Source organism: Sparus aurata, chromosome 6, assembly GCF_900880675.1.
Source record: "Sparus aurata chromosome 6, fSpaAur1.1, whole genome shotgun sequence".
In the NCBI taxonomy this organism is placed as follows: Eukaryota; Metazoa; Chordata; class Actinopteri; order Spariformes; family Sparidae; genus Sparus; species Sparus aurata.
In genome coordinates this window covers 8,049,997-8,065,018 of record NC_044192.1, presented here as the reverse complement: position 1 = coordinate 8,065,018, position 15,022 = coordinate 8,049,997, and the positions used below count along the sequence as shown (strand labels likewise).

The 15,022-nt window shown below is 41.7% G+C and overlaps 1 protein-coding gene across 7 annotated transcripts in view; it reads right to left on the bottom strand.

Annotated features, from left to right (window-relative positions):
- The window catches only part of ip6k1 (inositol hexakisphosphate kinase 1), a 32,074-nt gene that overhangs the window by 13,388 nt on the left and 3,664 nt on the right, over positions 1 to 15,022 (bottom strand). For 5 of the 7 annotated variants that reach the window (XM_030419266.1, XM_030419273.1, XM_030419268.1 and 2 more), the window contains exons 2-4: positions 3,725 to 3,972; positions 2,381 to 2,529; positions 2,124 to 2,250 (exon numbers count right to left, since the gene is read on the bottom strand). In XM_030419266.1, coding sequence (XP_030275126.1) covers positions 2,124 to 2,250; positions 2,381 to 2,500 — 247 coding nt within the window. In that variant the 5' untranslated portion in view covers positions 2,501 to 2,529; positions 3,725 to 3,972. The remainder of the gene's footprint in view (positions 1 to 2,123; positions 2,251 to 2,380; positions 2,530 to 3,724; positions 3,973 to 15,022) is intronic. The other 2 variants (XM_030419267.1, XM_030419271.1) reach the window with 1 other exon arrangement.

The following is a 15,022-nucleotide window of genomic DNA, read 5'->3' as shown; positions in this document are numbered from 1 at the left end:
CTCAGACAACGAGAAGAATGGTTGCTTGGTGATGTGTAAGTGATGATAATCTCCGACCAATCAGTGGTCCACAGTGGTTTCTCTGCATCTTTTAGTAGCAGCTCAGCTCGCTTGGAACCTCAATTGGTGCGATACCAAAAAAGGACCAGGTACGAGATACTATCCACAACTTTTGCCAACCAAAAACAACAGTTTTTGCGTGCCAGAGAGCCAGCGTGAGCCGTACTGTGCAGTGGAAATCAGGCATATGCACACCCACGCAGTCCTTACAAGAGGTCTAATCAGGCACGATAAGTGAAAACACCTGAGTGGGTGTACCGGGGATTTAATTCTTTATGTCTTCCAACATCTTTTTGAGAGCTTTCTCACCGCACATTGCAATTAACTGGGACAATAATGTCGATCAAAGACCTTGTCACTTATCTGCTTATTGCATTTTCCAGTTTGTCAGTGCTGAACTGGGACACGGCTCGTGTCCTGTAGCACTTTCCTGCCAATCCTTCCTGATGGCAGACGTTTTTACATCAAAGAAAGATGAAAATAATGTATTACAATAATGACTGCACTCCATTTAAGTGTTTCAGCGTCAGGACCCTGGTGCTTTGGCTCACTGTCATGGCTTAAAGCAGGCCTAAATGCAACAGAGCCATCATTCATGTTATGAGTTACACCTGCTCCATCCACCATCAAAATCATCTCCCTACCTCCCCCACCCCCACGCCCCTGACTTTAGCTATTGTCTCCTCTCTTACATACTTTGCTAAAATGATAAATAGGTCACATACTTGTAAGTGAGGACGAGGTGTGTGTGTGTGTGTGTGTGTGTGTGTGTGTGTTTGCTGGCTGTCAAAGTGTGTTTGGGTCGGTTACTAAAGCAAAAGCAAGTGGAAGCAGCTCCAGTATGTGCCTGGTGATGAAGAGCAGAGCAGCTCAGCCACTTCTCTGCCAGTAAACATCCGCACTTCCGTCTTTCTCCTCTGCGTCTCCATCCGCCGCCGAACGCAGAGTCGTCAAGATTATTTAGAGCAGCGTTTGAATTACGGGACCTAAGAGGGACCAAGCACCACTAAAAGAGACAAGTGCTCCACGGAAAAGAGCAAAAATGGAAGTCAAATGGCGTCACAGAAAATGATTCATTATCAACCACTAAAACCTGATGTCTTCAAATACAGGAAAGGTACCTGCACAGCTGAATGTGAGACAGGTGCACTGCAGGGCAGTAAACGTCCAATAAAACTGGCTCATTTCATTTTTAATACAGCACTACAGTCAAAATGACTCAAGTCTGGCTAATAGTAAGACAGTGTGTGCATGATTTTTATTACTTTCCAAGAATTTCTACCATGAATGATAAGACAAGTGCAACAAAAATATCAAGTAAAGATCAAATATACTCTAAGTACACAAGTTAAAAATGTGATTGTGGCTCTTTAAACTGTTCTTTGTCTTCCGTCTGTAATATAAACAATGTCGATGTGGCAGGATGTGTTTTTATGTGTTGTGTGCGACTCTGGTGTCAGATTACGTGGACTCATCGAGAGTAAACTCATCTGTAATCTTGTGATGTGGCTGTGGGGGATCGGCCGCAACAAGACAATTGCTGACACTTCCTGCAACTGAGAATGCTTTCATACTGAGGAGTGGCTACAAGTTTGAGCTAGGTTTAACACCAATTTTCTAGCTGCTACTGACTGACTGCGGGGGATATGCCGTCCTTTGTCGGTTGTAAAATTGAGAAAAATGTCTTGCAGAAAGTAATGGATGGATGGCTGAAATGTCCACCTTCTGCCAGTCTGACAGGTGGTACTATGAATGCCAACCAGACCAAATTAATTGAAAAGAGACATAAAAAACCCAATCCCAGGATCAATATGTCTGACACTGAGTCCTATGTGCAGCTACAGGTCAGTAAACAGTAAACATGAGCGAGTTGTGACCTGGGCACAAAAATAAACACCAACCACAAGCCAAATGCTGGTAAAATATGCAAGTGGCTGGTAGCTCTTCTCCAGTCATCAGCCAGAAAAACGGTTATCTATTGAGAGGCTGATAAAATGTGAACATTCACTAACCATTTGGCCAGCAGACAACAAAGTTAATTTTGCACCCTGGTTGTGACTGACCTTTATACTCGGGCGTGAACTCCTTCATCTCTGGAGGCAGAGACTCGTAGAAGCGCTGCTCTCTGCTGATCAGAGGTTTACACACCGTGTGGTCATCATAGCGCATCATACTGGTGTGACCCCCCACCTGCACACAGACACACACGTGAAAAGAAGATGTTTGTTACGTTTGAGTGAGAGTTTAAATAAAGATTCACATCAACATGGAGCTCTAAATTTAAGTCAGCTTTTCTAAAACACACATCATTCCTACCCACCTGGTGTATGAAAGGCTCCAGTGGAACGCCTCCTGCTCGTGGTCGAAGTGAAGCCCCGCCCCCCGGCCCCGTCCCCTGTAGCTTGCTGTTGTCCATGTTGTTGGTGTGAGGGAGGCACATGGCTCCTGGCGGACGCGCCACGCCTCCTCCTGTAGAGGAAAGAAGGGTTCATCAAAGGGGTGACAGAGAGAAATCATCTGGATCTGTCTGTGTTTAACAGTAAGTCCATGAAAATATACGAGAACCCCTCGATGGATGGTTGAATATCTGCAGACACACCATCTCCCCAAACGTTCATAACATCGGAGCACACTGGTCAAACCACTTCTTTAATAGTATTATCCTTGAGGACGGCTGCACTTTAAGTCTTCAGGCAGCAGCTCTTACTACGGCTGAGTATCACTTCAAATGTTTGGATCAGACTGCTGCTACAATATCGCAGTTTCTGTAATGATTTTCCTTTGGGGTAACAACATTTCTACATCAATACCACTTTTTGCTCTTGGTTCACTACCTTGCTTCAAGAAAGGTTTTCTTAATTTAATCTTGTATAACAAGCCAACATTTTTTTTAAAGGTTAAAAGGCATATAAAAAAACATGCAGCAGCACAAGTTTATGATTTATATCCAGAACAATCCAGTCCAAAATGTGTACATACTATTAGAAATACCACGAGACATTTGATGTCAGCTTACGTTTCTCAGTGTGAACAAGGTAGTCTCTGACACTCCACATGCCATGGACGCATTTAATCTCTTTTTAAGAAATATTAAGAGTGACAGGTGTTTAATGCAGATCTCCAGCAACAAAATCTACAGGAGCCACACCTTTCCTCAAACTACTCCTGTCCTCTGCTGCTTATTTAATCGGAGTACAGAGGAAACATTGAATGTAAATCAAAGCAAGTTGTTACTGCTGCATTTGCACTCAGGTTTGATCACAAACAGCCTGTACCTTCTTGTTACAGGTGGATGATATCAACCTACTCTAATTTCATAACACACTGTAACTTAGTTTTATGATAAAGTACAACTATGTTATGAAAAGAAGTAAAGAAGAAGACAATTTCATTGGCCTGATATAATCATATCTTTAGCAAGTGTTACAAATATTTTTTTCGGGTTCTATTATAAGTTAAGGGAAGTGATGTAAAACCTTCCACCCTTGTGTTTTGGTGATTTCATGTTCACAACTCTCGGTTTGCTTAAAAAAAGGGAAGTGACATTTGAAACCAAACCAAACAGCTGGTGTGAACACAATATTCATACGCAAAGATGATTCTATGACGCTGATCGTTGGGATCTCCACTGGGTGGTCCTGGTCCTGGTGGTTCTGGTTCTTACCCTGGGCATGGGCTCTGGTGTGCAGTGATGGGGAGGGGGGGGCACAGGGCACCACGGGCTGCTGGGAGCGCACGCCGGCCCCGGGGGGAGGCGGCGCCAGACCGAAAAACCACCTCGCAAAGCCTCCAATCAGAGTGCTCCAATCCACCGCCGGCAGCACGGAGACCCCAACAGGACAGGGGGTGGGGGGGCAGAGTTGGGCGGAGGGCAGGAGAAGCAGGGTGTCAGTCAGGCAGGGTCACCGCTTCCTGCAGAGAGAGAAGATGTTAAGATTAAGTGTTTGATGTGTTAACTGATAAAAGCGTTCAACCATTTTACATTCACAAGGTCGTTAAATCCATTGATGAGTGCCGTTATCTATTTTTAAATAACCGTATATGTTGAGGCTTTTTCATTCGCTGTGATTGGAGCGTGTTTGATGACATATAGCCTGAGAACAACTGCCTGAGCAAACAGATTTTGGGAATCCCTGACACATTATACTACAGCATCTTCAGCATATTCTCATTTACCACAGCTCTGATCTAATCGAGTCTGAACCGGGCAGCGTATAAAAATAAAACCCACACAGTTTTCTGGGCATGTTGCCACAAACAGTTGACATCAAATGTTTCAACACCTAGGCTTCAACCAGACTGTGTCACACACACACACACACACACACACACACACACATAAATACAGACACACATATATTTTGATTCTCCATATAGCTCAGTCAGTGGGGTAATCCTGTTGTCAGCAATCCTAACCCCGTTCTGAGGGCCACTTCTGAACAAACACAGAGTATTAAGCTATTTAAACGAGAACTTTGCCAATTTTCAAGCCGCTTTGTATCACTACAATGTTGGTAGTGCATGCAAATCAATAATGTTACACTTCTCTACATCTCGTCTGCAGCCAGAGCCCTCAACTCTTTAGCAGGCAAAAAAACTGCCAAACGACGCAAAACGTGTCATCTGGAAGATTTAAGGGCATTTGCATCAGCTACAGTTGGTACTTCTGCATTTTGGTTGAGTCCCCTCTCTCTCTCTCTTTCTTCTCACTCTGTCAAACTGTCTAAACTAGGCAGTGCTGATAAACGATAAATCAAGATCTTGTTAGCACATTAACTTTTTCTCAGCTAAAATGTTTCAGAAACATATTTTAACATTACATAAAGCTGCAAAAGAGGAATATTGTGAAGCGGGAGAAGCTGCTATATTCATTCTGTATTGAGAAAAACGGAGGCTGATCAAACTGTAAAAACAAGGCGATGCCGATTAAATATGAACAACCTCAATATTATTTTTAAGCGTGCTGTTTAGATGTAGGCCGCTTTACTGTTTCCTGTTTCAAAACGGATGATGAGCACAGCGAAGCACCACCCAACTCGCAGTACCTCACCCACTAATGGGAGTGTTTACTGGTCCGGTGCAGCACAGTACGTTCTGGTTGCGGTAGGCAAAAGGATTACCACAGACCTTTGTCTCCAGTATCATGTCGCACTGTCAAAAATATTTGCATCCTTCTGCTGCATAGGCAAACTAGTTTTACGAAGGGATTTTTCATTCCAGTGGTCAAACACGTCGGTAAGTATGAGATTTAAACAAACTATAGCGAAATGGTCCATGATTTTGTCGTAAGTGCTCAAAGATCTCTCAGCTTTCTGTTGATAATCTGAAACTGATTTGAATTTCAAAACATTATCAGTCATCTGTTGTTATTCAGGACGTGTTCTCCCGTTCCAAAATACAAAAAAAACAAACAGAATGAAATCAAAGCTGTTGCTGAGTAACATTCAAATAAAATTTAAAAAACACACACAATTATAAATGATTAGCATTTTAAACAATGACACTGGCGATGAAAACAATGGAGGCCAGATGTTTTCGTAATTACCACATCAAACACACAAATGTAATGGAGACGGTTTCTAAAAGCATGTAAATAATTTTGAATGACGTACATTTTTTAATTGAGGGCAATAATTCAAATTACACCAGAGACGATGGTGCAGTTTCAAAACATCCCCATAAGTCGACTAAAGGTTCCTGTAAAATGATTTTCTGATATAGTTAATTGCTGTTTCTATATTATATTGCCATGAGAATGCAACATAAGAAGTGTAATTATAATGCAAACTGTATCTCTATTTAAATGTCGTTTTTATCATCATTAACCTCCTACACGCCCGTGACTACCTTTATATAAACAGTGAGCCAACAAAGACACGTCTTGAACATAACACTTCAGAAATTCAATTAGCACCGCCTCCAATCCCATCATGCATCCCAAATCTTCCCCAAAATGACTCATCGTCGCCTGCCCGAAGACATGAAAAGAAGAAAGAATAAAGAGGAAGACTGGAAGAAAGGGGAGCAAAGACGGAGGGTAATTGGAGGAGAGGAGCAGGGCCCTTAATGACGTCACAGCCTGCGTGTGTGTCTCTGAAGGCATCATCTGGTCAGTGTCACGGCTGTAGAGAGGCAAGAAGCCCGCCGATGATATCACGATGTGGGCTAAGTGGTGTTAAGGACAAACACTGCCTCCATACGCAACAGATCAGTCACGCTGCGACCGCTTTCTAACACAAACCTCTCTACGATACAGAAGACAACAACTCTTCTCATCTGTAACGTCAGTTTAACGAACGTTTAGAAATATTATTGTTTTGAATTATGGCTGCAATGATGAATCGATTAAACAATCAGCTCTCAGCCATTAAATCAAATTGCCAACTTAATTGATAATCACTTATCAAGACCTCATCTTGGCCCTTGGCAAACACATTTCACTATTTTCTGACATGTTGTAGATCAACCAAGCAGACTCGACTGCATCAAACTTCACCCAAGGTTTTTAATCACACATCCAACCCTGATTGTGACTGATTAAAATGTTTGTCTCTATTTTTCACAACCTGTAACAACCCAGAAAGTTACATATTTTCCCTTGACAGCACCTCACTGGAAGATTCATGACCACAAAACGAACGCACAACATCATCACCTGCTGAGCTGAATCAGACACATCCTGATGCATCTCATCTGGTTGTCGGAGGAATGAATACATGACCTTTTAACAATCTCCTCATTCATTAAACATGTCGCCTTTATTATTGTGATGAAGCACCTCTGATTGTTTTCCCTGAAGGTTAATGAGCCTAATTTTACATTTCTTCGAGCATTAGCAGAGGTGCAGATCATTCCAGGCGAGGCGGGACGCTTCACTATAAAACGCTGTTCAAAATCATGAAGTCATATCAACCATCGAGGGCAGCAGACACGCCTTCAGCAGGGCCTTTTCAGAATTTCTGTTTACAGTAAACAACTAAAGGGGCCGAGAGGATTCATCACCTCGTGTTGTTTGAATAAAAAGATGCAAACATTTGTCGGTTCAAGCTTCTCAAACGTAAAGATCTCCTGTTATTCTTTGTTGTTGCTGATCACGAGCTTGTGAATTTATGCCACTGTGTTCGGGGCAATAGTGATGAGCATGTCGGTATTTTTTGACATTTTTCGACCAAACGACTCATTGATATAATAATCTAGAGCTTCATTGATAAAGAATAACAGTTAGTTGCAGTCCTAGTGTAGATATGCAATGTCATGCAATGTGAAAAATAAGAACTCTTATATCACAGGAGGTAATTACACAACGTGAATATGGTATATTGAAAGGCTATAATCCTGAAGGAAGAAGATCAAATGCACCACAGATCCGAGGGCACGCTGCTTTGCCAGAGTACAAAAAAAACACCTTGTTTTTCAACCACCATGATTAAAAGATTTTGGCCTTAAACAACAAATTGGACTTCTATTCAGCATCTGTTCAAGTTCAAGCGTTTAGCTTTTATCACTGGGAGCAGTAACTGTTTTCATGTTTAAAAGAATCTCAATTTTTCTTTTCGTGGACATTTTTTGTAATTATTTTCTATGCTGAGCTGCAGGCACCATACGATTACTGAAAACCTTGAAAACCTCAAACTTCCAACATGTCATCAAGGTAAGAAATGCCTTTAACTACGCTGTTCCTGTTGTACAAAAACACGCTGGCAGCGGGCCCACGTCACAGGCTCCGGTCACGACTCCTCACAGCACCCTGCACGTATTTAGCCACGATGGAAACTCGACATCTCACAGTCTCAGCTCAAGTCACGATCCGAGCTTGACCAAGCATGAGCCCCAGATGCAGGGTGGAAAACGCACAAACACACACACACACACACACACACACAGACATCGACACACACACTTTAAGCAGTGTTTCCCATGAGCAATGACATCTAAAGTTAGCAGCAAACAGTAAACATCAGGTCACATCTGTTCTGTTCTGGGATCAGTGAAACCAGCCTGATGATCCGTGACTTCTAACATTCCACTGCACTCAACACACACACACACACACACACATACATATGAATATCCAACATGTTAAAATAAGAACACACACGCGCGCGCGCGCACACACACACACACACACAGTCTCTAGGAGGTCAGTGGTCCAGCTAAATAATTTTTTTTAAATTCTAAATTTAATTTCATCTCAAAGAACACACAAAATGAAAACGTATTTTGTATTTGCTGATGCATTATCATTCAAGAGGTCCAGAGGATGATGTACAATAACCTTTAAGTTACTAAGTTTGCATTGCTTCAGTGTTCTGAACTTGATAGGAGCTGTTTGTATTCTGATGACTGAACATGTGATTCAGTGTTTTGACAGAACTGTAAGGGCAGATTACTCTCAGCAGAGTGCTGCAGTTAAAAAATAAAGCAAAATATTGTCAATGTGCCAAGGCCTTGGTATAAACAAGCCACCAAATCTGACAGTTGACCATCAATTTCATCCCTGATTTTTTAGGTAGTATCCAGTCACACAGAGGTAGATAATGCACATGGGGTACTCAGTGAACAGCCGGTGTTTGGTAAGCCCTCTGTACGGTGGTCTTGTCGGATCTATATGTGTCTCCTGTGAATTCCTGGCACACAGACAACAGGTGTGTGTTTCTATCGGGCAGCGTCCTGTATGTGGTCTGATGCCGAGGGCTGCGAATAGGCTGGTGGAGGTCAAAAACAAGGACGACTCGCCTCCCCCCGATACTCTCTCCTTAGCGCATACTATCCTCCTCCTCCACCTCCTCCCGTCTCCCTCATCCCTCTCCTAAATCCCCTCACCTCCTATCCCCTCTCGCAATCCCTCTGTCTCCTTGTGCCGGGCGATGATGAAGAAACATTCTATGAAAATAATATTTGGAGCAAATACCCCGGTACTGCTAAATATTGACAGAGAGTTATTATATTCATGATTAGCTGCTGGTGATTAGATAGATATTCACACATTGGGATTAGGGACATGCAATTATCACCTTTTGATCCTACGATTATGAGCAAACACATCACGGAAAAGGATACCAAACTGGTCCCAGTCCATGCAGCGTTGGCTACCGTCCACAAAGATGTTGCCTGACAATAACAGACATCTCGTCTACACTCTGTCCCTCCGCCACCTCCTGCCAGCATGAACTCGTCTCTCAGACAGAAGCTGCACGTAGCAGCGCAGTAGTACAAGGTCCCAATAAACAAACAGACAAACAACCCAACCTCTAATCGGCCCACTGTGTCCTGCCAGGTGTGGTGAATGACCCGAGCAGGCAGCCAATCAGCTTACAAGACCTGTGTGAGCATACCTTACATCATCATCCATCACTGGGACAAAGCTGTGGGCTCACTACAGCTCTATGACATCGTCACACTGATTAAGCTGCTATTTCTGACTGAAGGGCCGTGTGAGTGTGTGTGTGTGTGTGTGTGTGTGTGTGTGTGTGTGTGAGAGAGAGAGAGTGTGTATGAGAGAGAGAGAGAGAGAGAGACAGAGAGAGAGAGAGAGGGAGAGAGAGAGAGGAAGGGAATCCTTCTGTCCTTCAGTAAGTCAGAGGTAGAGCCAATTAAGCACTTCCAGGAATATCTAAGAGTACGAGCGCTGTACGTAGACAAAGACTGGCATCTGTGATGAATCTGAAGGGTCAGTGAAGATGTGCAGCACGTTTCCAGAAGACATCATCCGTCTGGTAGAGAAGTTTAAAAGGAAAAGAGAAGCCAATACTAAACTGGTATTACAGTCTGTATTTTTTTTTTCGAAGCCTTTGATAAGCATTTCACAAACTTTTTAAAAAAATCAAAAGTTATTAGAATATTTGAATAACTTCTGAATAATTGATGTTTTAGTTGAGCTGACATCAAAATGTACTATTTCTTCCACACAGCTTTCCTTCTCAGTATGAAAACCACTAGTCTTGTTTGCTCATTTAAATTCCCAAAAGACACATTTTCTTTAATGTATCATCAAGTGAACGTTGGTTGTACAATGTTATAACCCCATCAACGTTTGGATTGGTTACTTAAAAACTGGTGCCGGGCAGGAAATCTCCCAGGAAAATGACCGGTGGTCCAGTCAGGCTGGCAGCCTGGCACCATTTCAATTTGCTTTCAAGTCTCCATTACAGACTAAATGAATGAATGAAAACAATTGGAAATCTCAAATCTTTGCCGTCCTTTTTGTGTTAAGGATTACAAAAAACAAATAAAGATTAAAGAAAACACACTAAAATAATTAAGTTTTTTCCTGCAAAAACATTAAACTGAGAACTTCAGGGACAATTTGTTCAGAAATGTTACGGTACGTGCATCAATATGACATGAATGAACGATTTAGTGGGAAGTCTGCAAGCTGCAAACTGTCATGTATCATGTTCCTGCTCAAACTGTCCAGTAAAGACAAAATGCCAAAAGGAAAACCAAAGACTTGAAAAAATGATAAATAAGTGAAACAAAGAACTCAGTTATGAGATAATGAGAAATGCCCAGAACCAGTTCACATAAACAAATGTTATATTTATACATTTCTCATTCAACCTGATCAACAGACATCATATCAATGAATTTCTTACCTAAATTAATTCAATCAAAAGCTATTTATAAGCCAACTGTTTCAGCACTACTCTGCTTCATCAACTGCAACACAGCTGGCTGCAAAAGGTTTCTCTCAGCTGCTAGATATGTGATGTATATCAGACGACCATTGAGCAAACTTGCTTACAGAACAACAAATACACCTGTAAATCGTCTGAGGTAATCAGATTATATTCAGATTAATCTCTATAACTGTTTCCCAACTGGAAAAAGAACAAACCAATCAAAGCTGTGTTGGTTGGAATCAGAATGATGATATCATTGCTGCCTGTGTCACAACCAGAAACGATTACAACAGCAAAACTGCCATGAAACTGGTGACAGGCGCGGATGTTATGAATGTGTGGGTTGTTTTTCTAAAATCGACTTCCAGAAATAGCAACTCTCAAATGAACATATTTCTTCTGTTGACGTGACAAACATTAACCGCACCTAGCAACCACTACCACATCCTCTGGGTCGACTGAAACTGATGCCAAAGTGACAAATAAATCTGTCACAACGGTTCGGACATAACCCCCCTCAAAAAGGAAACACAATGTCGGAATAAATAATGACAAAATCTTCTCATTTTTCTTTTGACATGTGGACGTTTTCTTCTGGCCTCATCTGACCTCGATAAAATATGATGCAAATGTCTCTTGGGCAGTAATTCATCCCGCATCGCTTTGTGGCAACATTCAGCTGAGCTGGTCTGCACCACATAACCAAATTTACATCAGATCAGAGGGCTCAGTGCCTGCTGTTTCCTCAATGAAGTTGACAGGATTAAAATGTCACAAACGGGGGGGAAAGAACCACATTAAGCTGCAGCATATACATCGCCTTGTAGGAGCTTTGCTGAAAGAAAGTTATTTCAGCATGTGGATCCCAAATGGAGAAAAAATCTGTTATTTTTCATGAGTGTTGGTTAGATAAGGCGCGAGGATAACATTAAGCTACAGCAGCGAGGCAGGTTTTACGTTGGCCTGACGTGACCCAGCAGGTAGGCAGCAGAATATGGATGGATAGATCCAGATAGGAAACACACAAGACTGAATCATAAATGGACTGTGATGATACTGACGGACAAGAGAAAAAGCCTTATTATGTGCTTTCTGTCTGTTCTAAGCGACCGTTACTGCATATTACATGAAGAAGTGACACGTGTTACAATCAAGTGAGGAAAACTGAAACTTCAGTGATAAATATATAGATTATATTGAAAATATAAAACTGTCACGTTGACCTGGGAATAATGACAATGTAGGTGAACGTGTAAGAAGTCAAATTGTCTTTCTAAGTAAAGAGGGTCTCTCTCAGCTTCAAGTTATGGCTAGACAAAACATTTCTGAGGGGGCAATTCAGGCCATGATAAACACTTTACAGAAACTGGATCAGTTGTATCCAAAGCATAATCAGTCACAGCCAAAGTGACCACACCATTAGAAGATTAATACATCAAGCTATGATCCCTGAGAAATGGAAAAGAAACTTCATCACAGAATTTGCCACATAAATGGTGCAAGACTCAAATCAGCAAAAGCAGCGTGAAAAGACGGCTGTCTTGTAGCGGTTTCAGACAATGAGCAGCACTAAACTAGTTCTCAGGATGGAAACAAGGCCTCACATTTGAGCTGGGCTAAGTCATACCAGAATTTCACAGTGGATGACTGGAAGAAATTATATTTACTGATGAATCCAAGTTGGAGATTTATGTCAGTAACAGAAAGGTGCATATAAGGAGAAGAACAGGAGAGAGAATGACACCACAGTGTTTCAAATCCAAAGTGAAACGTGGTGTTGGACACCTACATAGAAGTGGCTCCACCCTGACCAAGGAGAAGCACCACTCCTGTCTTTAGAGACACGATCCACCCTCTGGTTTGATTTTTGTGGAAAAAGACTCATACTGCAGCAGGATAATGAGTCCAAACACGCCCCAAAGTTTTGACAGCAACTTGAGACTTGAGACTTAAAAAGCCAAGCAGTTTGTGACATCACAAGAAGCTTTGTGGAAGACTGTCGAACCATGCTGGGATAACATGAGTCATCGGGTTTTTGCAGAAACTTGTGGAGCCCATGTGAGCTTGTGTGCACACTGTCATTAAAGCAGAAGCAGGAAATACCAAATGATAAAATATTCTGAAATTCATAGGTCAAGATTCAACTTTTCATTCAAATTGCTTCACTCAAATATTATTGTTTGTAATGAAAACTGTATTACTTTCAAAACAAATTAAAAAAATAAGTATTTTGACTATTGGTCTGAGACTTTTAGACTTCTGGATAGTGTTCAGTTCAAATCTTCAGTGTCTTAGCGGTATTGTTATAAATCTAAGCTTGAATAAGATGCCAGAATGCCAGAATTCAATACACAGAGAGCCAAGATGTCTTCATCATCATCATCATCATCATCATAATCATCATAATCATCATCAGCATCGTCATCATCATCATGAACTCAGCTGCTTGTGTGGGATTTTGCTGAGTCGTTGCATTAGTGAAGCGTAACATAACCAGGCTAAATGATGCTAAATAAGGGCTGGACGTAGCTACTGCTGACACACACACACACACACACACACACACACACACACACACACACACACACACACACACACACACACACACACACACCATTATTTTGGGATAATCACTGGGCTTTATGTTATGGTCACAAAGTGATATTGTGATTATTTTGACAGATATTCAGATTACGATATGATTAATGATTATTATGGATGATTACATTCTTCTGGTCTCTGCCAAACAAACGTGTTTTATCACATCTGGAGAACAAGCTTTGTGTGTGCTTCTCTGCAGCACTACAACATTTTATAAACACAACGCTGTGTGACATTTGTTCTTGCCATTCGGATATTGCACTTACTTATTGTCATACTGTTATTTCAATTATTTTGAAATTTATTGTGCAGCACTAATTCTCACAAACACCAAGAAAAGAGTAGACAAAGAGGACCTGGACTCAAGTGTAACAGATAATCGCTTAGACAATATAAAGGTGATGTATTCACTCCAAGTGCCAATTCAACTTTTCCTTGAGGATTAGGGAACAAAAAGAGGAGGTGGTCAAGGAATGGAGGATGTGATGAAAGAGGAAGGAGGAAGGGAAGAAAGGAATAATGAGAGGACAGAAGGAAATGACAGGAGGAAAGAATCAAGAGGGCAGGAAAATTGGCAACAGGAAGCAGAGGAAGAAAGGGAGTGAAGGAGAGACAATTACAAGGGAAGGAGGTAAAATAATTAATCAAAGACAATAAAGAGGCAGTGAAATAATAGAATGACTATTGAAGGAAAGGACAGAGGAAGCAATTCAAATAACTATGTGTTATTGGAGGAGGCAGGGAAGGAACGGAGGAAATAGTGTAGGAAAAACAGATCCAGCTCTTTCTCTGTATCGTGGAGCGCTGTGGGAGAGAAACCCCAGACACATCTGTCAGTCTCAAACATCACAAACTACAACTGGGAAAAACACAGGAACACTTACACAGCTGCTGACCGTGTCCCCTGACAGACCTCAGCAGCTGCTGAGCGACACACACACACACACACACACACACAAACACACACAGAGCAAGGAGAACAATCCGTCCTATCAACAACTGCTGAGTGAGACAACAGCTCACATCGGTCAAAACAACCATCGAGACCACACGTGTCCATCATCATCCTCATCATCTGGGCGCCTTCCTCGCCACATAACTGAAGACTGTGGCGTTACTGTGGCAACCAAAACCCCCCCACATGTCAGTCAGCTCTTAAGACCTTCACGTCAATGAGCCACATACATCAAGTATGATGTTTTTGGTCCAAACCGTGGAATCTGTAGCCCGCTTGTGTTTTTAATATTTTTCCATCCTGGAAGTCGCGGTGGGCAAAATATTGGAAACCATCACAACAGACTACAACCTCAGTGATAAACAAAGAGTGTATTCTGGACTACCTGTCGGATGGTTTAGACAGATTTTTATATTGTTGAGCTCTGCTGGTCATACTTTATTAAGCGGGATGGCAGGATATCCATCACTGTATTGTTTTACGGCTGTCCTGATGGTTATGCTTGTTCATTGGTGCAGTGCTGTTGAGACTTTGTTATTCATATTTCATGTTGTTTACTTCTTTTTATGTTGCACTTTGTACTGCAAAACCAATTGCCCTTTGGAGATGAATAAAGTTGAACTTACACCGAACATTATTCTCTTTCTGAAGGTCGAATTTATGGCTATTGGATGAGATCGTATTAGATTTCACAGGTGTACTTCATAATGTGGCCACCGAGTGTATAAACCTTCGACATGTTCAACATGTTAACAAGCTTTTAGCAGCTGTGGAAGGAAATGGA